The 20,565-nt window shown below is 38.9% G+C and overlaps 11 protein-coding genes across 11 annotated transcripts; 6 read left to right on the top strand and 5 right to left on the bottom strand.

Annotated features, from left to right (window-relative positions):
- Window positions 1–199: 199 nt before the first annotated feature.
- RHIMIDRAFT_99615 (uncharacterized protein) lies at window positions 200–1,560 on the top strand. The gene is made up of 6 exons (XM_023615979.1): window positions 200–441; window positions 495–566; window positions 630–727; window positions 778–942; window positions 993–1,175; window positions 1,228–1,560. Exons 1-6 carry the CDS (start codon window positions 278–280, stop codon window positions 1,524–1,526), a joined length of 981 nt encoding a protein of 326 aa, XP_023461091.1. The 5' UTR covers window positions 200–277; the 3' UTR covers window positions 1,527–1,560.
- A 17-nt stretch (window positions 1,561–1,577) lies between these two features.
- RHIMIDRAFT_220798 (uncharacterized protein) lies at window positions 1,578–2,270 on the bottom strand (the record flags this gene model as incomplete). Its single annotated transcript, XM_023607418.1, has 2 exons — window positions 1,866–2,270; window positions 1,578–1,816 (listed from the first exon to the last, which is right to left on the bottom strand). Coding segments are annotated over exons 1-2 (603 nt in total), but the record flags the coding sequence as incomplete, so codon positions are not given.
- Window positions 2,271–2,765: 495 nt separating this feature from the next.
- RHIMIDRAFT_274746 (helix-loop-helix DNA-binding protein) lies at window positions 2,766–3,838 on the top strand. The gene is made up of 4 exons (XM_023612490.1): window positions 2,766–2,868; window positions 2,927–3,360; window positions 3,411–3,585; window positions 3,635–3,838. Exons 1-4 carry the CDS (start codon window positions 2,799–2,801, stop codon window positions 3,736–3,738), a joined length of 783 nt encoding a protein of 260 aa, XP_023461093.1. The 5' UTR covers window positions 2,766–2,798; the 3' UTR covers window positions 3,739–3,838.
- A 17-nt stretch (window positions 3,839–3,855) lies between these two features.
- Window positions 3,856–4,565, top strand: RHIMIDRAFT_274751 (uncharacterized protein). The gene is made up of 2 exons (XM_023612491.1): window positions 3,856–4,097; window positions 4,144–4,565. The coding sequence occupies exons 1-2, from the start codon at window positions 3,977–3,979 to the stop codon at window positions 4,389–4,391; spliced, it is 369 nt and encodes a 122-aa protein (XP_023461094.1). The 5' UTR covers window positions 3,856–3,976; the 3' UTR covers window positions 4,392–4,565.
- Window positions 4,566–4,608: 43 nt separating this feature from the next.
- On the top strand, window positions 4,609–7,748 carry RHIMIDRAFT_274757 (uncharacterized protein). Its single transcript, XM_023612492.1, has 7 exons — window positions 4,609–4,768; window positions 4,831–5,705; window positions 5,771–6,610; window positions 6,661–7,132; window positions 7,180–7,439; window positions 7,502–7,619; window positions 7,670–7,748. Exons 1-5 carry the CDS (start codon window positions 4,635–4,637, stop codon window positions 7,307–7,309), a joined length of 2,451 nt encoding a protein of 816 aa, XP_023461095.1. The 5' UTR covers window positions 4,609–4,634; the 3' UTR covers window positions 7,310–7,439; window positions 7,502–7,619; window positions 7,670–7,748.
- On the bottom strand, window positions 7,132–8,113 carry RHIMIDRAFT_274758 (DNA replication complex GINS protein psf2). Its single transcript, XM_023612493.1, has 5 exons — window positions 7,982–8,113; window positions 7,820–7,934; window positions 7,670–7,766; window positions 7,502–7,619; window positions 7,132–7,439 (listed from the first exon to the last, which is right to left on the bottom strand). The coding sequence occupies exons 1-5, from the start codon at window positions 8,099–8,101 to the stop codon at window positions 7,332–7,334; spliced, it is 558 nt and encodes a 185-aa protein (XP_023461096.1). The 5' UTR covers window positions 8,102–8,113; the 3' UTR covers window positions 7,132–7,331.
- A 573-nt stretch (window positions 8,114–8,686) lies between these two features.
- RHIMIDRAFT_274761 (UDP-Glycosyltransferase/glycogen phosphorylase) lies at window positions 8,687–11,012 on the top strand. Its single transcript, XM_023612494.1, has one exon. It carries the CDS (start codon window positions 8,869–8,871, stop codon window positions 10,564–10,566), a length of 1,698 nt encoding a protein of 565 aa, XP_023461097.1. The 5' UTR covers window positions 8,687–8,868; the 3' UTR covers window positions 10,567–11,012.
- Window positions 11,013–13,797: 2,785 nt separating this feature from the next.
- RHIMIDRAFT_195270 (uncharacterized protein) lies at window positions 13,798–13,974 on the bottom strand (the record flags this gene model as incomplete). The annotated part of the gene is made up of 1 exon (XM_023606027.1): window positions 13,798–13,974. A coding segment is annotated over one exon (177 nt), but the record flags the coding sequence as incomplete, so codon positions are not given.
- A 454-nt stretch (window positions 13,975–14,428) lies between these two features.
- On the top strand, window positions 14,429–16,262 carry RHIMIDRAFT_209369 (uncharacterized protein; the record flags this gene model as incomplete). The annotated part of the gene is made up of 2 exons (XM_023607134.1): window positions 14,429–16,072; window positions 16,128–16,262. The coding sequence occupies 2 exons, from the start codon at window positions 14,429–14,431 to the stop codon at window positions 16,260–16,262; spliced, it is 1,779 nt and encodes a 592-aa protein (XP_023461099.1).
- Window positions 16,221–16,987, bottom strand: RHIMIDRAFT_99729 (uncharacterized protein). The gene is made up of 4 exons (XM_023615981.1): window positions 16,684–16,987; window positions 16,616–16,633; window positions 16,451–16,563; window positions 16,221–16,393 (listed from the first exon to the last, which is right to left on the bottom strand). Exons 1-4 carry the CDS (start codon window positions 16,699–16,701, stop codon window positions 16,309–16,311), a joined length of 234 nt encoding a protein of 77 aa, XP_023461100.1. The 5' UTR covers window positions 16,702–16,987; the 3' UTR covers window positions 16,221–16,308.
- RHIMIDRAFT_242693 (succinate dehydrogenase) lies at window positions 16,894–18,984 on the bottom strand (the record flags this gene model as incomplete). The annotated part of the gene is made up of 5 exons (XM_023609829.1): window positions 16,894–17,234; window positions 17,285–18,343; window positions 18,403–18,637; window positions 18,687–18,854; window positions 18,904–18,984. The coding sequence occupies 5 exons, from the start codon at window positions 18,982–18,984 to the stop codon at window positions 16,894–16,896; spliced, it is 1,884 nt and encodes a 627-aa protein (XP_023461101.1).
- Window positions 18,985–20,565: the final 1,581 nt, after the last annotated feature.

Genomic DNA, 20,565 nt, shown 5'->3' on the forward strand with positions numbered 1-20,565 from the left:
TCTTTTTACTTATGCCACTATCTTTTTAAAGCCCTGCTTTCAAGCAAGGTTATTAAAGCACAAGGATATTTTTGTTGTTTTTATATATAACCCATTAAAATAGGTTGCCCATTTTCTAACAAATCTAGAGAAGAAGTCATGTCCTTGATGGCACAAATCCCAACAGATCATCCCACATTGAACATGACAGGTAAAACTTGCGTTTTAGCTTATTATCAATAATTAACGGTTTTCGGCAGAACTTCCCTCTTGTGATGAAGGTATTACGCTTGTCAAGATGCTCAATCAATTCCTTCAACGAACGGAGCTGGAGCATCTTGTTACACCCGAGTCACCAAAGCAACCAGAACCAGAGGTACTTGAAAATCCCGAACTTGCTTCTGCCATGCGCGAAGGAACCAAGGTTATTCACCGTGCTGCAGAAACTAGTGTGTTTACAAAGTAAGTACACCCCCTCCTGTACATTCTTTTTACTCATTCACATAATGATACAGACGTTTCCTCAAAGGTGATATTAATACAGATGAGTATGGTAGATACATCAACTCTTTGTATTTTGTCTACAGGTAAATGCACGCATTATATACACATTTATGCAGGATGTTTAATATTTATTCTGATATGCTCAGATATATGGAAGGACTACTTGAAGAATATAAAGAACATCCAGTTGTCAAATTAATTTACTTCCCAATAGAATTAAATAGACGAGAGGCTCTCGAAAAAGGTTAAATACACACAATAGAAATAATCATTGTTTGATTTACTCTTTAATAGACTTGGCATTCTTTTATGGACCAGATCGTGTTGAAGAGCTGACCAAGCCCGAAACGATGACACCAGCAGTTAGAAAGTATGTATCTGCCATGAGAGATGCCTGTAACCAGGATCCTGCTCTCTTAATTGCCCATAGCTACTCAAGATATCTTGGTGATTTGAGCGGTATGGACTGTGTATATGCTTTATAATATTTTATTGACAAGGTTCACTAGGTGGTCAAATACTTGCCAAGCGTTTGAAAAAGCACATTCTAAAGCTGGATGAAAAGGATGGTGAATGGGACTCTGCCGACGGATTAAACTTTTATTACTTTAATAACCTAGGAAATCAAGCAGAATTCAAGAATTTTTACCGTGAGCGTTTGAATGCTGCCAAAGTGACTGCAAAGACTAGAGGTGAGATACAGATAAAAAGAAAGGCAACATGTGCTCATGTTGTTGCTTTTAGAACTCATTGTGACCGAAGCTGTTAAGTCATTCGAGTTAAATATTACCTTGTTTGATGAAATCCAGGAACTATCGGAAGCTGGTCTATTGGCCGTGACATCCTATAAACCAGATCAGCAAGAAGAAGCAATTGTTACTCTAGAAGAGATTGATATCTTGCAAAAGAATGGAGCTGACAAGATGGAGCCTATTAAGGCAGAAAAGCGTAGCAAGTCAACTTATATCAAGTGGCTCACAGTGACTGTTGCTGCTGTGGCCATTGGCACTGCAGTGTATCGTAGATATTTTAAACGTAATTAAGAATTTATTCAAAAATAAATAAGCTTAAAGCATTTTTTGTGTTAATCCAAAATACCAATACAGTGCTACAATGGCGAGGGATAATGTAGCTGGTACAAGATCAAGCTGGATGATGAGGTATATCCATACAGTAGCCAATCCCGGTGAACGCATCATTTGGCCTAATGAAGGTGTATGGTTGATGGTATAGAGTAAAAATGAGCCTGCAAGCACAGCTAGAACTGACATGGTAGCTTGAGTTAATCTTTCTGATTTATATCGACAGGTCAAATAGATGAATGGTGCAAGTGCTAGCAATATTGTTTAATAATATTCGAAAACACGTATAAATATATATACCTGGTACAGATTTGATACTTTTGAGTGCCATTCCTTTGAAACTCCAAGGCTCAAAATATTGTACTTTAACTACAATATCAAAGGTAGCTAAAAGAACTGAAAAGGGTATACTTAAAAAGATGGCGGTATAGATATATTCTAAAGTTGTGCCTTCTTGTTGCTGCTGCTGCTGCTGCTGTTGTTGTTGTTTCAATTCAGCTTCACGCTTTTTCACTTTTTGTAATAAACCAGTTTGGTTTAATATTCTTAGTTGCTCATCTTGAGGAATAGCATCTGATTTAGAAGGTATTTTGTCTATCAAAGGTGCCTTTACTGGTCTTTTTTTCAGTTCTGATGGTTTTGTTCCTTCAGATTTGCGTGCCATTAGAAAATAGTAAAAAAATAGAATTGACTCCTTTTTGGGTAAAGAAAAGGGATAAATTTGGGACTGTTTTACAAAGATCGATCATTTTTTTCACTGGCTTTTTATTGTTTATCTAATACGTCTCTTTACGCACATAAGCGTACACAAAGACATCTATTGTGAGCTATAATAGTAAATCTGTGTGCTAAAGCACTCTGCAAGAAATAATAATATAAAGGGTCGCAAAAGAAAATTTTTTTTCCCGGTGCATCCACGTTGTCAACACGAGGTGCCAAAAACCGACAGCGGGTTAAATGTCAGCAGTGGCTGTAACCATGCAATCTGCTGCAAGGGAATAATAAAAAAAGAGGTAAACAAAAAGGGGATTTTGAATCTAGAGAAAAAATATACAAAGATTCAGCCTTAAAGAAACAAAAGTTACAATTTATCTGATGTGGTTCGAATAAGGAAAGAAAAAAAGACAAATTATGCCAAAAGTTTTTTACAGGTGTAACTGTATTTTTTTTTTTTTTTTAAAAAAAAAGCTTATTTTTTCATTTTCTTTTTTTTCTTTTCTTTTTATTTACACAATGTCTTCATCTCAAGAAATGCAAAACATGGCAGTACACCAAACTATTCATGAAAATGTAGCAGTTGAAAGTAACTATGAAAACATGATGTTTTTTATATATAAGCTAACTAAAAGATGTACCAAAAGAGTATTTTGTTACTAGGCAACTGCCCTCACTTGAAACAATAGCAAACCCCACCGAAGACGAGCATGTTCGAAATAAACTCTCAACAATGTCTTTTAAAGAGCATCACCCTTTATTAAAGAGAATTATTGATCCTGCAGAGCAACAGCAACAGAGACGTCATTCTATAGCCAACATCATTGAACCTGAATATAAGTATCCTGCACCTTATCCTATACCTTACTCTGCACCTTCAACACCGCCCTATCATCAGCATCAATCCTCACCGCATTATTTTTATGCAAAGGACCCTATGCGACGAAATTCGATGGCAACTATGGCAACCGGTCGGAGGGATAGTAGCAATCGAATTACAGCATTAATATTAAGTGAGGATGAAAATAATATCTCTCGAAGGGCTTCTACCTCTTCTATATCCTCTTCTTCTTCTTCATTGGTAACAAAACACGTTCTTTTTAATATTTATACTCATACGTTGTACATCAGCAGCATGAGGGCACACCCAAGGGACGATATGCTAGAAGTCCGGAACTAAGAGCGAGCCATAAACTAGCAGAAAGAAAGAGAAGACAAGAGATGAAGGAATTGTTTGATGAGCTAAGAAAAGCACTTCCAGTAGACAAATCCCTAAAAACCAGCAAATGGGAAATATTGAGTAAATGTAATGTAACACAGCATAATAATTATACCTTGTATTAACTTTTCAATAGCTATTGACTATATTGGAGCACTACGACACCGAGTCTATGTCAAAGAGAATGAAGTGGCTCAATTAAAGCAAGAAATTGAGGAGTTGAAGAGAAGACGATCATAATTTATATAAAAAAAGTATTAAAAGTTAATCTCGTGTATTTATTCAAAAATAAAAAGTGTATCATTACTCATCATAATCATCCATTTTAAGAACAAGTCCCATTATGCTCTTTGTCTACACACACTTTCTCTCCTTTAGCGCACACACACACACACATCATGACTCCGCTCAAATGGCTGAACTGCTATTTTGGAAATAAAACACTCTTTTTTCCCTTTTTCTTTTCTTATATTTCTTTATGGCCTCTGCGAAATTAGTACAGATTAGTAAGGATATTGACGCAGCCCGATGTAATGGCAATTGGGCTGCTATATCAGAATTAGCAAGGAGATACAAAAAGTATAACTCGGAAGGAATCAGTAAATATTATACCTGTCTTTTATTTTGTATATTCACTGTTTAAAGTACTCGAGCAAACTATTCTTGCTGAAGCTAGTTTATCTCAACTTTGTCAGTCAGCACGTCAGCAACAACAACAGACGATAGACTATCAAGAAAAAGCTCTCAAAATGGCCACACTGGAAGCTAGGCTAGATCCTGAGCAAGTCAGGTCGATTCAGCAACAACTAAGAAACGTTATTCAACTACCTGACCAGGACGATACCTTTGCGCTACAAAAAGAAGTAAATACTAGATACATTTGCAGAATATAGCTTTTTTTAAACATGTGCCGTCATAGTTTGCCATCATCGTCTTGACACGTTCTCATTTCGAATGTGGTGAATATGAACAAGCGATTGAGCTTGTCAACAAACTATCATTTACAAAAGACCAAGTAAGCCAAGGTTATGGTCTCGTGCTGTTTTTGCAAGCAAGAGTTATCAAAGGTACAATTGTTGGCCATTATTCTTTATATTAACCCAAAAAAAGCAATTTCATATGAATTGAGCGGGGACATGGATCATGCTATTGAAACATACGAAGGTGTAGAAAGTTTAGTTGCAGAATACCCAAATACGAAATATAAGTTATGGATTGAATGGGCAGAGATGGCTCTTTATAGAGCAGTGCTGCTTGGATTAACAAACAAGTAAAGTATAGAAAAAAAAAGGAAAGGTTGTCCATTATCTAACATCTTTGTTTCGCCTCTAGAGAGTCTGTTGAGGTGCCTTCTTTACTCGGATTTATTCGACAATACCAAAGAATCACCAACACTCAAGCAAATAACTGGCGCATTGACAAGCGTATGGTTCTCACACGACACTCTATACAATTTGTTTCCAATAGCTATCGCACAGGACAGTATGTGCCACCTGGGAGTTCATCAGAAGACGATCATGAGATGTACAGACAATCGTTCATTGCGGAGCTATCTCAGCTACATGCAATTTACGAAAAGATGCTTTACATGCAAGTACCGATGCCAAGAGCGGGTCAAGTCAATCAGCCAGTTTTGGATTTTGTAGATCAATTGATGGCTGATTTTGAGCTAATGGGCACAACCACTCAAGATTTACGCGGTCTGAGAGAAGTTCTTGATCGTGCAGCCCAGCGCACATTCAATTCTCCGAGTATCACACGCCACTTGTACAATACCCTGTATCGATTGGGAGAATATGATGAAGCAGAATACGCCTTACGATCCTATCTACATCTCGTCGACTTAATATCTTACGACTGGACAGAGACGCATAAAAATGGAGACGCGCTTGCCATTGATCAAGACGGCATAAGCATGACAATCCCAACAGCTAGACCCGATCTGCCGGAGGATGACGCGCAAGATGAGAACGATTGTATTGGAGATATAAAAAATGTAGAAAGTGAGCAAGTATCTGATATGCTGCAGGTCTTGATAACAGCCATCAGAATGTACTGTAATGATTTAGCAAAAAGCGTAGATGCTGTAGAAATGGCAGAGATCGCAAAGGAGCTTTATCAAAAAAACAAAACCAAGATTTCAATAAGTATAGCCGCCTATCTTCATCGCGCTATTGGTGTAGCCTATGGACTTTTAGGATGCCAAAGTAAAAAAAAAAAAAATGGTGACATGGCTTTTAGAGATTATGTAGCTTATTCTCTTTCTATATAGCTTTTGACCCCGAAGTTCGACCTATTTACCATGAAAAGGCATTATCATATCTTAAACAATCTTTAGAGATAGACAATCAAGCATGGGAGACATATTACCAACTTGCGCTACAACAGGCTGAGATGCATGATATAGGGCAAGCCATCCAATCGATCACACACGCCTTACAGACAAACTCATCCCATTTACCCTCATGGCATCTACTCACCCTCATCGTCTCATGTCCTATTCAAGGCGACTTTAAGCAGGCCCTCAAAACGTGTGAGATTGGGCTTCAACAGGTCGAGTTAAAGGACGATCATGACGAAGCCGAACAATTCATATTATTCCAAATGACACATACTTGGCTACTCTATGCATTGAATGGGCCCGAAGCTGCACTGACGTCCTCTGGAACCTTGTTTTCTTCTTATGGTAAAATCGCTGTTGTACCCGAAGCATCACAGAGTAGTGGACAAGAGATGATCATATCAGGCTCATTTGGTAACTTGAGTGATCTGCAGGGACAAAAGAAGAACAGGGGAAGAAGCTCGAGTTCAGCGACAACAGCAACAGGGATTATGAAAGAAAACGGATCAAGATCGCATGATCTATCCACTGCATCTATACGCACAGGTAGAGCTCGATCGGCCTCAAACTTGGCGTCCAAGGCTCCTTCATTGGGACCTAGTACAGGTCTCTTGTCAGTGCCTGATACTGGTAGTACAGGCAGCAAACATCATCATGGCTTGCATTTGTTTGGCTCAAGAAGCACAAGTCATAAGCCAAAGGGAACTGAATCTCCTCAAGGCTCTGTGAATGGTAATATGAGTGCACAGTCTTTGAGTGCGATACCATACGGTAGGTGATACATTGTAGACAAAAAGGACACGTGGTTTATTTTGTATTAGATTCAAAAGCAAATAACTCTGTCAGTTCATTTCAAAGCGTCGCGCCATCTGTCATGAGCGGGCAATCCATCTTACAGCCATCCTATATACCCATGAAACCTACGAAACGAGCTATTCTTAGAAAGCAAAGATCTGAACGTATCCTTTCTGACCTATGGTTATTGACAGCTCAGCTGTTCATTAAGCTTGGTAAGCTAGATGAAGCTAGAAAAGCGGTAGGAGAAGCAGAGCGCGTTGATTGGACACATAATCCTATGGTCTGGTGTGTACTTGGACAGTTATTGCTAGCAGGCAAGAAGGATATTGAAGAAGCACAGGCAGCATTTGATAAAGCACTGGTGATCGATCCTCATCATGTCGTTAGTCGTCTTGAACTAGCAAAATCTTATTTACTACTAGATAATAATCAAATGGCAGAGGGGTTATTAGATAATTTGACGAAATCAAATGGATGGGATTGTGCGGAGGCATGGTAAGTTGAGATTGGTTTTTATGTTAAACACATTAACACTATTCTAGGTTTCTCTTGGGTGAAATCTGTAAAAATACAGATAGATTAGAACGTACAAAAGCATGCTTGTTTTATGCACTAGAGTTAGAGTCAACAGCACCTATTCAACCCTTTTCTATTCTGCCACGTTTTATTTAAAATGGTATCTTCTATATATACATTAATGTCCTGGGTTATTTTCTTTTACATTCAATCGTCTCATTTCTTCAAATGCTTTAGAAAAGAAGGGTTTGATCTGATTGATCTCCATCAATGATAAACGACTCATCTAAACATAAAAAAGAAAAAGATAAGCAAATAAAGTCTATTTTCTTTTTGTCCTTGTTTTACTCCAAGCCATTTATCATCAAGATATTCTAAACCTATTCTTGCCTTCACTTGCCGTGTTTCTCTAATATTTTTTAGAATGGTTCGTATCTGTTCTACATTTGGTACGTCGTCAGGGGCTCTATTTTTCTTATTGGTTAAAAAGAAAGGACATTATATGTTTGCTATTACGTTTCGATCAAGAGTTGAGATATTTCCATATAATGAAACGGTAGTCGACTAAACTCTTCTTCTTTTTCTTCTTCTTCTTGTCTCTTTTTCAAGTGATCTATGTAAACATGATTAGATCTTGTCAATACAACTTATAAATATACTTATTACCAACAGTAAGCCAATCAGGACATATGATATTACATTTGTGTTCGGCTTTTAATATGAGTGCTATCCATAATGGTACTTCAACAGATAATGGTGGCCGAAACTTTCGAATGTCTCCCTATAATAACATTTAGAGCATGTTTCATTATCAAGAATTAAACTGACCTGAATAAGTGATATATCTGGAAAGCGCACATTTGGAATAATCTTTATTTTTTCATTGCCTGCAATGTATTCAATTTCACCTGGAGTGAAGGCAATCTGTTGTGGACGCGGTAAAGCCATTGATGAATAAAAAAAGGAAACGAGAAAGCGAGAGTCACAAATGGTACTTTTGGTCTTGATCGTGAATTGGCATTCCGCTTCTATTGTTTTACTTTACTCTTTTATGTATTCTTGTTCTTTTTCTCTCTCTCTCTCTTTTTTTTTTGAAAGTTTTGTTTCATACCTCTGCTATATATTTATTCACTTTCTTTTATTAAACCTTTTTCTTTCTTTCTTTCTTTGTTTCTCTTTTATGCGAGTGTTTAAAGAGGGGCACAATAATCTCGACTCTGAGGGGGAGTATGAAAAATCACCATTTTAAGCAAAAAGCCTATAATTAGGGCATTTTTAAATTTTGAGGTATATATCCTCCTTTTATTTCTTTTTTCTTTTTCTTTTTTTTTTTATGATACAAAAAGAGTATTCTGCAGTCACCATAGACAGCAATGACAGGACTAGCAGCCAACAACAAAAAAGACAGACAAAAGCATATTTGAGATCACTGTTACGACGATGGAGATGGTGGAATTATGTTCAAGCTGTGTTTTGTATTGTAGCAGTAACAGAGTTTATCTTGTTTATCACAAGTTCAATATTACTACAATCAACTAACGAACCAGTACGATTTGGTACGAACCATTCTCCTTTTTTATTGTATATATTGACTTGTTTTGTTAGATATCCGTATTTATCCCAAAATACCATATCATGAATTAGACACAACGCCAATTCAGCTACCTTCTCAGACCAATGTATATCATGTAACCAAAGAGTTTGGAATAGCAACCATGGGTGGTATGGGAACAGCATTGACGGCACTTGCCCAGGCACAGCTCCAATCTGGCCGAATCAAGCCAGTTGTGGTTATGCCCTATTATTCATTTTTAAAGAAACAGGAACAGTATCCGATCAGGACAGCTGTCGAAATGGTTACTACATTTAAAGATGATCAAGGAAAGGCGACACCTGTCGAATTTAAGGTGTACCAAATGGTCTACGACTTCAATCCAATTCCACGGTTTGGTTCACTGCCAAAAGAGGAAAAAGCGGCCTTAATGTCCAAGACGCTACATGCAAACAAGACGATGAGGGTTTATCTCATTGGGCCTGGTAAAATTTATCCGCTACACAAATCGTTTCACGCCAACTCTATTACCCAACTATACTCTACGCCAAGCCAGTTGCCTCAGGAATGGAAGGATCAGTACTTTTGCAAAGCAGTAGCCTCTTTTATCATCTGGAGAGCCACAGGAAGGCATGAACAGAGCCTGTTTGCGCCTCTTGCTGCAACACCGCCTCATGTCGATGTAGTCCATTTACACGGAGCGACGAATGGATATGTTGCCAAATACATGAAGGACTTTGCCAGCCAGAAATTCACAAGTACACCTCCGACAGTTGTCTATACAATGCATGATTACTTGGACGAGCTTCAATATACAAACAAACTAGAAAATGTTGACAAGTTTTGGACAAACAGCCGAGAAAATATCCAAGAAAGGCTCTCTCCGTACATGTTTGGCAGTAATAAAGTATTTATGTCTCCGCTAGCGATCGACACTGCAGATGTAGTCACATTTGTCAGCAGGAAAATGGCTAAATCTATGACAGAAGGCAGTCTAGATTTTTACCTCAAGGAAGTCATCATGAACTCACTCTTAAAAAAGGCTGAGAAAAAGAACTTTTACGGAATTAGCCACGGTGTGGCTCTAAGCCCAAGCACCAATCCATTCACGGAACCGAAGCTGGTCAAGAACGGCCTCAATTTCTCTACGCCCCTCAAGTCAGAGACCAAGAGACTCGCGAAACAGTTCCTGGTTGCACAAGGTCAACTTTTACCTCAAGATCTTCATAAACCGCTTGTGCTCTATGTCGGACGGTTCCAATACAACAAGGGTCTTGAAACTTTTGCAGAAGCAATCAGTTACTTTAGACAATACAACATCAAGTTTGCAATTATAGGACAGCCCAATAATTATCCGCTTGAGTGGGTCGAACAGCTAGCCAAAGAGAATCCAGACCAGGTCATCTTGATGACGACCGTACGCCAACAGGAGCAATGGCTTTCTTACTATAGGGCTGCAGCTGACTTTGTGTATGTGCCAAGTGAGACTGAAAGCTTTGGACTTGTGGCTGTTGAAGGTATGGCTCATGGCTCAGCTGTCATTTCAACTGGAGCGGGTGGATTAAGTGAATTCTTGGTTGATAGACGATCAAGTGTTGATTTCAATGCTTATCTATTCAATACTCAAGAGCACGGATCGCTTGAGCGAGCAATACAGACAGCGTCAGAAGACTATAAACAGTTGATGCGGTCTTCAGAGGATTATGAAGCTTATGTGACAAGGATGATGCAAAGTGCTTTATCTCTTGCATGGGATCGAGGAGACGAGCAAGGACCATTGTATGATTATTTGCGACTGTATCAAAAAGCAATCAATGAAAAGAAACTGGATAATAGATATCGTCTTAAAGAAGATATTTAACATTTGTACAGCCATTGATAAGCTTAAAAAGTACATTAATTCTTCCCTTTTGTTTTTATATATATTTATTTGTAATACACCACCTTAATCAATATCGACGCTGCGTCCAATTTTGAAGTCGCAAGTTGACAAAAATAGAAATCGTAACATGTCTAGAAGCTTTTGTGTGTTTGATCAAGTTCAAAAAGTATTTGTAGTAAAGCATAGTCATCCTTGTTTCTGCTGCTATTTCTCATAACATTCTAGCAAATGAAGCCTCTGTAAATTGAAATACAAGGCTAGATCTTCCATAAAAAACTGTCCATATTAAGCAGAAATGATCAATCATAAAGTTCTACTGAATATGCTTCCATACATTCCATTCCCATAATGGCAAATTTAATTTACATTCGCAGATAGTAAAAAAAGAAAGAAAGAAAAAAGTTATACAGTCTTTCCGGAAAGTAAATTCGCCTGTGATCGAAAATAAATGCACTCAATGGTGAGAACAAAATTCATGTTGTATGAAATGTAAATTCGCCGTTACCAAGAATATTTTCGTAGTATCAGCCCTGACATCCATGGAGATACTGTATTTCCAAATTGAGATGTCGTATTGAAACCGTTGTAATGTTGTCAGAGTAATAACAAATACAAAAAGAATATGGCTCACTATCTCATTTGATAGTAATATTAACAGGTGGGCTGCCTTGGAGTTGAAATTAACTTAATATTTGAAATAGCCCTCTTTAGTCTCTTTGTAAAAGCTTAAATTCTTTATTCGGTTTTTCCATGAAATCAGAAGAACATGTAGTCATATTTGGCAATGCATATTCTTGAATGGCCACGAAGCAGATTGCTTCTATTTGACATGATTTCTTTGTTCCAGGTACCTGATCCTGAAGCTTGTTTGAAAAAGAAAAACATATAAAAACCCATTTTAATTGGGTCCTTTTTTTGCTTCTTTACAGCAGTTATCAAATGTCCCTCTGAGTGTTCAAAGATTCACCAATCAAAACTAGCCTGTCCTCATGGTCCTTGCTCTGGCTCGCTTGTCCCGCCCTCTTTGCTCTCTGGCGTGTATCTGGAACGTTCCCCAATAGTCTCTTCTGACGCCCTGGGTTCTCTCTGTCCTCCGTTCCTTTTTTTTTTTGTTTAAATCATCCTGGGTAGTTATCGCTACCCTCCCCAGAATGCACCTTGGTGGTAGGTAAAACTAATATTAGGATATGTGCTCTAATACTAGCATACTTTTTCTCTCTTTTTCTACATATACTCATTATCTCTCTCTCTCTTTTGACATGATGTCGTATTATTCAAACATATTTTTCTTTGTCGCCTTTTTACGAAATATTTTTTTTTATTTTACGACAATATTTTATAAAATTAACGTCAATAATTAATAAAAATACAGTAAAGCATACTAGGCCTCATCTGTACTAGTTCTCTTTGTTTGATAATTCCCTCCAATACATGACTGTATCAATAGAACAATGATGTGTGTACGTGTATGCCTTGCTTAAACTCTTTAAGAAACTCTATGACTGTATGTATAAGGAAAAGACTAAAGTCAGAAACTCACAATGAAGTGGCTTGTAATTACACACAAGATAAATATATATATTCAACTCTTTGTAAAGTACATCTGTTATGTTAGCCAATAGAAATTGATAAGACAGTGAATGTATCATCCACAATCACAAACGTAATACGGAAAATACATATCCCTTTTATGCCATTGTAGACAATATTAGTTACACAAAAGTTTATTGCAAGTTGCAAAACGAAAGAGAGGAAATTGAATAAATAATAAAGGATGATTAGCTCAAGTGTTCTGTGTCCAAAATGGTGTCCATCATTGTGTCATAATTATCTGTTAATGAGTCTGTCAGCATTGGTTCCCATGTTTGATTCATTTCATGTTCTATTGATTGTATGAACGTCTTGTGCTTCTCTTGATGTTTCTTCTTTTGTCGGAAATAAGATAAAGAGTCTCCCTCTGTTAGTCGTATTGGCTCAAATACAGACATTGTATCATCTTGTTCATGACTTGAATGCGGTGAATGATGATTTTGTGATGAAGTAGAACAATCTGAAGATAATGAAGAGGCATAGGATGCTTGTTGCTGCTGTTGTTGCTGACGCCGCAGTAACTGCTGTTGTTGCTCCTTGGCTGCAATCTTTTGAAATTCAATACCCAAAAGAGCAGAAATATCAGCATAGTTTAAATTCGGCACTTGTTCTAATAAGGGCTGTTGTTCAATATTTTTCTTTTCTTCCAACTGTTGATGTAGCTGTCTTTGTCGCTGTTCAAAATCGATATCATTTAGACCTTGGAGTCTTCTCCAACGGTTGGTAGTACGTCGAAGGTCATAGTCAATTGTCAAAAACCAGTACTTTTCAAAGAATTCGGCAGGTAATTGCCAATTGGCGGCAACAGCCGGGTCTCCTCCATGGAATACAGAACCACTTAAAAGACAGCGGAAACAATCATCTAGATCGAATTGATCTCTAAATAGAATCATTCTATCACGCATGTGTGGGGTCGGGATGAGGTCAATACGGGGGTCATGAGGGATCGTGAGCTATTTAAAAATACGTTATTCATCTATTCTTGCTTTGCTTCTACGATAACAATACCTGAAGAAGAGTAGGTTGAACAGCAACAGGTACACTGTCCATGCTTATGCATGCAGATTGAAGTCGAAGTCTCAGACGAAGGGCTTGAATCGCAGCTAAATTAGAAGTAACTGGTTCATTTCTTAGCATGACTGGCTTAGGAGGCACACCTTTATTGTCTTCATGAGGCTGCTGGTAGTCTGTAGACGGTGATAGTGGCGGTATATTGATAGTGTTATTACTAGACATTGACTGCAGTGGATGCACAAGATCTTCGTACATATTAGGAGTAGATGATTTTGTATTCTCATGAGTGATTGGCTCTGGTTTCGAATTGCATGACACAGACGATGGATGCAAGGGATGTTCGGGCGCGGAATGGGCGCCTTCTTTGGAAATCACTGTAGAGCCATACGAGAGGTGTCTGTCTCTCTGTCGCATTGTATGTCTATAGCCAAAGAATTTCGACGGTGTAGGTGCTTTATTATTTGCATTGATATTAATATATGTTGCAATTGGTTCAGGTATTGATTGAGCCAGTACTGACAAGGCTTGTTCGTTAATATATGGGCTATGCTGAGGGATGACGAGGTTATGCTGGAAGCAGACGAGTTGAAGTGAAAGGACGATGCCTTTGAGATACCAATTTTCTGACTTTAGTATTTCTGAATCTGCCTTTAATTGTTCATTTTCTGATAGTAATTTATCTCGTTGTTCTCGAATTTGTTTAATAGACACTTCTAGCTCACGCATATGTCGTTCTTTTCGTTCTCTAAATGCTCTTTGAGCAGCTCGGTTCTGTGCTTTACGAAGGGCAGGAGAAGCAGGATTAGGTTTACGACCTGGTTTCTTTCTGATTTTAACAGGTTGTTCTGTGTTGTTGTCCATATTATTAAAAAAATAAGAAAAAGAGAAAAGGTTTGAAATCTCTTTCAATTTGGGGTTAAAAAAGTGGGGTAAAATTATTTTCCTAAAAGGAAAACCGGAGTTCGACCTGCCAAATCCAATGATAAAGTCGTTCCCACCTAGAGAGGGGCGTTAAAATGGTTTTTCCATTTTTTTCTATCTACGAGAATATCCCTTTAAACATTTCTTCTCTTTAACATCATGACAGCTCGTCGGGTAGCTTTAGAATATTTCATAAAAACCCATGAAACCAGGTCCTTGTATTTTTTTCACCTGTATTTTTCCTACTTTTGCGTGTAGAAAAATGACTCGGAAATTTATAGTGGCACAACTGCTACTTTGGTTACTGAAGGTAGCCATGGCAATTGACATATATTCCAGTAATCCCTTCAATACGAACGAAGGTGTGCTTCGTTACTATGAATTTAATATCACTCAAGAGCAGAAAAATCCCGATTGTTCTGACCATTCACCTCCTGTCTTGATGATCAACAAACAAATGCCCGGTCCACCTATTGTGGCTAATCAAGGCGATAGAATTCGAGTTTTAATTCGTAACCAAATAGAGACTGGTAACCGTAAGTCACAGGCATTGGCGATCCATTTTCACGGTATAAAGCAGTATGGATCAAATCATGCGGACGGTGTCCCCTTTCTGACACAACTACCCATTCGACCCGGTGAAGATTATGTTCATGAATTTCGAGTTGTCAACCAAGCAGGCACGTATTTTTATCATGCTCACCTCGGCTTACAAGAAGAAACTGTGTTTGGACCCATTATCATTTATGAATCAAAAGATGCTCACCCAGAAAACTTGACACCAGAAGAGGAACTCTTGATGGACGGGATATCTCGCAAGTTGATTGCGGGTCCTTATGAGTATGACTTTGAACGAACCATACTTCTTAGTGAATGGTGGCACCAGACTCGACTTGGTGTAGAAGATTGGCTGATGGGTCCTAAATTTACTAATATTCCTGAAGCGGATAGTGTTTTAATTAATGGTCGGACGCTGTTTAATTCGAGCCATGTATCTGTATCCCAATGCGAAGGATATGAAATTTTGCCTGTGCAGCCAAATAAGGTTTATCGATTACGAGTGATTGGTGCTACAGCCTTCCGTACGTTGCTCTTTGGTATTGCTAATCATAATTTGACCATCATCGAAGTCGACGGCGAGCTTATCGAGCCCTATACTATCAGTCATTTAGAGGTGACCCCAGGTCAACGATTCTCGGCTCTACTTCACACGGATCAGGAACCAGACGATTATAGCATAGAAGTGATACGTAACTGGTCTGATGGTGTGCCTAAACTCACAAATGGTTACGGCGTCATGCATTATCGAACCGTACGTCCTGATGTAGATCGATCTCTGCGATTAAAAAAGCCGACCGTTCTTGCACTTCCAGTGCATCGTGTAACTTTTGATTATGAAGAAGTAGTCAATTGGGTTTGGCCTCACTTGTATCCTCTCTATGGTGTTGATCCTGTTGTCTACAGACCTGCGAGTAGGACGATCAAGCTTCGAACGGTCGAAATGCGTCAGCACAGGGGACAATCTCGGTTTTACGTCAACGGCGTGGCATTTCAGGAACAGGCAAACAACCAGCGTCCGATACTTTATGATTTATTTACCAATAGACGCAAAGCACCCGATGCGTTCAACAGACAACCTAATGGATATGATCCTCATTTAGGTACTTATCCCATAGGGCACTATGAGATCATCGATATCGTCATCCAGTCCACACATTATCCTGGCCAACCTTGCCGCAGCCATCCTTGGCATACGCATGGTCACTCTCACTGGGAGATCGCCAATGGTAAGGGCGAATACGATGAAGAAAGAGATGGACATATTCGAAATGTACCGCATCCGATAATGAAAGATGTTACGTTAGTATACCCTAATATAGATAGAAGTCTATACCGTGAACACGAAACAAGTTCTACAGAAGCAGTCGGTTGTGGTTGGTCGAAAATCCGTATTATTGCAGTAAGTAAACTGCTCTGCATCCACTCTGCCTATAAACTTATCTTTTTTTCTGTAGGATAATCCCGGTATATGGGCTGTCCACTGTCATAATACCTTTCATATGCTTCTAGGGATGATGGTCGTATTTGAAGAAGCACCAGAACTCATCACGAACTATACATTTGTAGATTACCAAAGTTATCAGCCATAGCTATTAGATAGATATTTTATTCACTTTAAAAATAAAAGGAGCTCGTTTATTGTCCACCACGAAGTGCTAATACCAAGTGAAGAACTGAGCCTCCTTCAATACCATACTGACTCGCTGTCATCTCATCAGACCTATTTTTTTCAAAGATTAAAAAAACAAAATGGAAATAAACAAAGGATTCTTATTACATTTGCTTTCCACTGTAAATCAGTCTTTGTTGTTGTGGAGGGATGCCTTCCTTTTCTTCAACACGTTCCTTTATGCGAGAGATTTTATCACTTGGTTCAATATCAATTTCGATCTACAACAACTCATTAGAATGTATATACATTTCTCTTTAAATCCGCGCGTACTTCTTTTCCAGTCAGAGTCTAGGTTAAAGTTAATCATTCGTTTCTTCTTCTTTCAAACTTTCTCTCACCTTGACTTTAACGAGCATCTTTATTTCTCAATAAATAAGGTGACGAAGAACCTGCCAACATTATTAATGTGAAAGAGAGCATAGTCACACTCCTCTGAGACTGACGATACGTCATCGTTAAAGGGGGATTTTTTTTGTAAAGTGTTTGCTTTTATGTATGCAGTCAAAAATTAAAAATGAAACAGGAATAAGCGGTTTTTATGTGTTTAATTAGTAAACACGAGCAAAAGGAGGAACAGGCTTGCATTCAGCTTCATCAAGAGTAGTGGCGGTAACACCACGGTAATCAAGCTTAACTTCACCAGTCTCTTGGTCTTGCCAAGAGAGTGTGTGCTTCATCCAGTTTTCATCATCACGATCAGGGTAGTCATCACGTGCGTGGGCACCACGGGATTCCTTACGAACAGCAGCAGCGTGCATAGTTTGTGAGGCACAGGTCAACAAGTTTTGAAGTTCCAAGGTTTCAACCAAATCAGTGTTCCAGATCATACCACGATCGGTCACACCAACATCTTTGAATGAGTGCCAGATCTTGTCAATCTTGGTACAACCTATAATAACCATCGTTGAGTGTTTATCCTTATGTTTTTTCATATCTTACCTTCATCAAGAGTCTCTTGAGTTCTGAAGACAGCAGCATCAGCTTGCATGGCCTTCTGCATGGCAAGACGAATTTCAGCAGTACGCTTGGGCCCGCTGGCGTTTCTGAGTTTATCCAAGTTGGCAATGGTGTCAGCACCGGCATCAGCAGCAAAAGGCTTCAAGGGGGTATTGGGTTCAAGAGTGTCGGCAATGTGGTGAGCAACAGCACGACCAAAGACAACAATATCTAACAAGGAGTTAGCACCCAAACGGTTAGCACCGTGGACAGAGACACAGGCAGCTTCACCAGCAGCATAGAGACCAGGGACAACTTGATCTTCACCCTTTTCATTGACAGTGAGAACTTCACCAGTGTAGCGAGTAGGGATACCACCCATGTTATAGTGGACAGTAGGCAAGACAGGAATAGGTTCCTTTGTAACATCAACGCCAGCGAAAATAGCAGCGGTTTCAGAGATACCGGGCAAACGTTCCTTAAGAACAGAGGCAGGAAGGTGGTGAAGTTGGAGGTAGATGTGATCCTTTTCGGCACCAACACCACGACCGGCCTTGATTTCCATAGTCATAGCACGAGAGACAACGTCACGAGAAGCTAAATCCTTGGCGGTAGGAGCATAACGTTCCATGAAACGTTCACCAGCAGAGTTGACAAGGTATCCACCTTCACCACGAGAACCTTCAGTGATCAAACAGCCAGAGCCGTAGATACCAGTAGGGTGGAATTGGACAAATTCCAAATCTTGAAGAGGAAGACCAGCACGAGCGACCATGGCGTTACCGTCACCAGTACAGGTGTGAGCAGAAGTACAAGAGAAGTAGGCGCGACCGTAGCCACCAGTGGCAAGGACGGTCTTGTGAGATCTGAAACGGTGAAGGGTACCATCTTCCATGTTCAAGGCAATAACACCCTTACATTCGCCATCTTCCATGATCAAGTCGAGAGCGAAGTATTCGATAAAGTAGTTGGTGCTATGACGAAGGGATTGACCGTATAAGGTGTGAAGAATAGCATGACCAGTACGATCGGCCACAGCAGCACAACGGTAAGCTTGACCACCTAAATGTGTATAGTGTCAGTAGAGGGATGTATATCAAAAAAAAAAAAAAAACAATTACCTTTGCCGAACTTCAAACTTTGACCACCAAAGGCACGTTGATAGATCTTGCCTTCAGGAGTTCTGGAGAAAGGCACACCGTAATGTTCGAGTTCGATGACAGTATTGGGAGCTTCACGACACATGTAGTGAATAGCGTCCTGGTCACCAAGCCAGTCTGAACCTTTGACAGTATCGTACATGTGCCATCTCCAATCGTCTTCTGTCATGTTACCAAGAGCGGCATTGATACCACCCTATGCTAAATGTGAGTCAAGTTGCTAATTGTTAATATCAAGCATTTACTTGAGCAGCGACGGTATGAGAACGAGTAGGGAACAGCTTAGTGATACAAGCTGTGTTGAAACCAGCTTCAGCAAGACCGAAAGCTGCACGAAGACCGGCGCCACCAGCACCAACGACGACGGCATCATATTCGTGATCAATAACAGGATATTTGCTTGCAATAGGTCCCTGGAAATAAATGAGATATTTATATTTTACGCAAGGATATGCAACATACGGAAGCCTCTTTGGCGCGAAGAGGGTTGGTAGCCATAACTTGCATAGCAGGCTTAGAAACGTGAAGACCACGAGTGGTCATTCGAACAGTGTTGGATTCTATAAGTTTCTCTGTTATGTTGCATTCTTAATTTACTGGATTTAAACTTACTAACTGCAGATAACTAATTAGAAACGTTAATCACAAGTTGACAGATAGACACGATATTTTACTTACTGCCTTGGAAGATTGCAAGAACTTCAACATCTTTTTTACCTGGAAATAAAAAAGAGAGAGAGGGGGGTGATGTTTTTTAAAAAAAAATTAAAGGAAAAAAAAGAGAGAGAAGGAGTTTAAAGTGCAAACGATGAACAATTAGGTACTCTTGCACTTCTAACACACCTCTTACGAACCTTTCCGCTCCAAGGTTTATCCACCGTATATTTTGTATTATAAATTTCGTACTGTTGACAAGGGACCTTGCCACCTTCACATGCAATCTTTTACCCCGCACTCCACTGAGACTCAGTCGCTCTTTCAAATTACAAATCAGAGCGAATCAGTGTGGTAAGCCATTGTCAGAGGATGGACGTCCCTTGAATGGTTACAGTAATATGTGCATAATGCAAGGTAAAGATCGAGTTATCTCAAGTAGACTTGAATATGTAAAGAATGATGAATATACAAATCATCCATTGGTATGAATCCTTTTATTTTCCCTTTCTAATGAAAATATTTGTATACTGTTATGCGTAATTCAAGACCAGATGCTACTGTTCCTGACCACTACTAGCTTTTACTGCAAGATAAAATGTGAGTTCATTATTACACAGCTCTGACTGTCACGTAGAAGGTTGATAAATCAAATGATGTTAAAACATAGGTCATGGAAGATGCCTTACTTTTCTTCTTCAAAAACAAAAAGCTCAATAGACCAAAAGAGGACAAAAAAAGAGATAAGGGAGAAATCCATTTTTAGCTTATCTGTTTTTTTTTCCTAATGTCAACTAGCATTGCATCTGGATACTTATTTCTCATGTTTGGCCATATTCTTTGTAAAATAAAGATACGTCAACATCAGATGTTTCAGTAGGCTCCCGCTGGATTCTTTTTTTTTTTTTTCTGCCTCTTGTATCTCTGGAATGCCTATCCTTTCTTAATGAGGGTTACTGTGGTTTTGCTTCTTCAAAGACTCTACTCTGAAGTGAATGTCACTTTTGGTCTAAACGATCATTAGCTTCGCCTGTGACAGCTGCCTCCATCTTTGACTGATATTTTTACTAATCACACGCAAAGATAAGCTCTGATTATATCCTCTCATTCGCTTGACTCTGATAGACTATTATTTATATCGATTGTCATCGAAATTATCATTTCTCTACCAGTGTGTGAATAAATTCTGAATAAAGTGTTAATAATGCTTTTGCTCCAGTTACTCGTATCATTCTCTTTAATCAATAGTATATTAAAAGGACTAACAAAATATCGTGTTAGCTCATTACGCTTATTCCATGCCAGTAAAGGTATTTAAGAATGAAATCAATCGTAAATCAACCCCTTTAGAAATCAGGGAATCGAGGTTCTCATTGGACGTTGTACATTGAACGACAGCCAATAGTTTAACATTTCCCAGGCACTTGTCATTTGCATTTACAAGTAAATAATAGAGGGAAAATAAAGCAG

Source organism: Rhizopus microsporus (genome assembly GCF_002708625.1).
Source record: "Rhizopus microsporus ATCC 52813 unplaced genomic scaffold scaffold_36, whole genome shotgun sequence".
Classification (NCBI taxonomy): domain Eukaryota; kingdom Fungi; phylum Mucoromycota; class Mucoromycetes; order Mucorales; family Rhizopodaceae; genus Rhizopus; species Rhizopus microsporus.

Coding starts and splice junctions, on each gene's coding strand:
- RHIMIDRAFT_99615 (XM_023615979.1), top strand. CDS start 278: ATGCTCAATCAATTCCTTCAACGAACGGAGCTGGAGCATCTTGTTACA. Junction 442..494: donor GAAACTAGTGTGTTTACAAA/GTAAGTACACCC, acceptor ATAATGATACAG/ACGTTTCCTCAAAGGTGATA. Junction 1,176..1,227: donor AGTGACTGCAAAGACTAGAG/GTGAGATACAGA, acceptor TGTTGCTTTTAG/AACTCATTGTGACCGAAGCT.
- RHIMIDRAFT_274761 (XM_023612494.1), top strand. CDS start 8,869: ATGGGTGGTATGGGAACAGCATTGACGGCACTTGCCCAGGCACAGCTC.
- RHIMIDRAFT_99729 (XM_023615981.1), bottom strand. Junction 16,394..16,450: donor ATTTACAGTGGAAAGCAAAT/GTAATAAGAATC, acceptor TGAAAAAAATAG/GTCTGATGAGATGACAGCGA.
- RHIMIDRAFT_274757 (XM_023612492.1), top strand. CDS start 4,635: ATGGATCATGCTATTGAAACATACGAAGGTGTAGAAAGTTTAGTTGCA. Junction 4,769..4,830: donor CTGCTTGGATTAACAAACAA/GTAAAGTATAGA, acceptor TTTCGCCTCTAG/AGAGTCTGTTGAGGTGCCTT. Junction 7,133..7,179: donor TGGGATTGTGCGGAGGCATG/GTAAGTTGAGAT, acceptor ACACTATTCTAG/GTTTCTCTTGGGTGAAATCT.
- RHIMIDRAFT_274746 (XM_023612490.1), top strand. CDS start 2,799: ATGTCTTCATCTCAAGAAATGCAAAACATGGCAGTACACCAAACTATT. Junction 2,869..2,926: donor TGAAAATGTAGCAGTTGAAA/GTAACTATGAAA, acceptor ATGTACCAAAAG/AGTATTTTGTTACTAGGCAA. Junction 3,361..3,410: donor CCTCTTCTTCTTCTTCATTG/GTAACAAAACAC, acceptor GTTGTACATCAG/CAGCATGAGGGCACACCCAA.
- RHIMIDRAFT_274758 (XM_023612493.1), bottom strand. CDS start 8,101: ATGGCTTTACCGCGTCCACAACAGATTGCCTTCACTCCAGGTGAAATT. Junction 7,767..7,819: donor TCCTGATTGGCTTACTGTTG/GTAATAAGTATA, acceptor ATGTTTACATAG/ATCACTTGAAAAAGAGACAA. Junction 7,440..7,501: donor TTGATGATAAATGGCTTGGA/GTAAAACAAGGA, acceptor TTTTATGTTTAG/ATGAGTCGTTTATCATTGAT.
- RHIMIDRAFT_274751 (XM_023612491.1), top strand. CDS start 3,977: ATGGCCTCTGCGAAATTAGTACAGATTAGTAAGGATATTGACGCAGCC. Junction 4,098..4,143: donor GTATAACTCGGAAGGAATCA/GTAAATATTATA, acceptor CACTGTTTAAAG/TACTCGAGCAAACTATTCTT.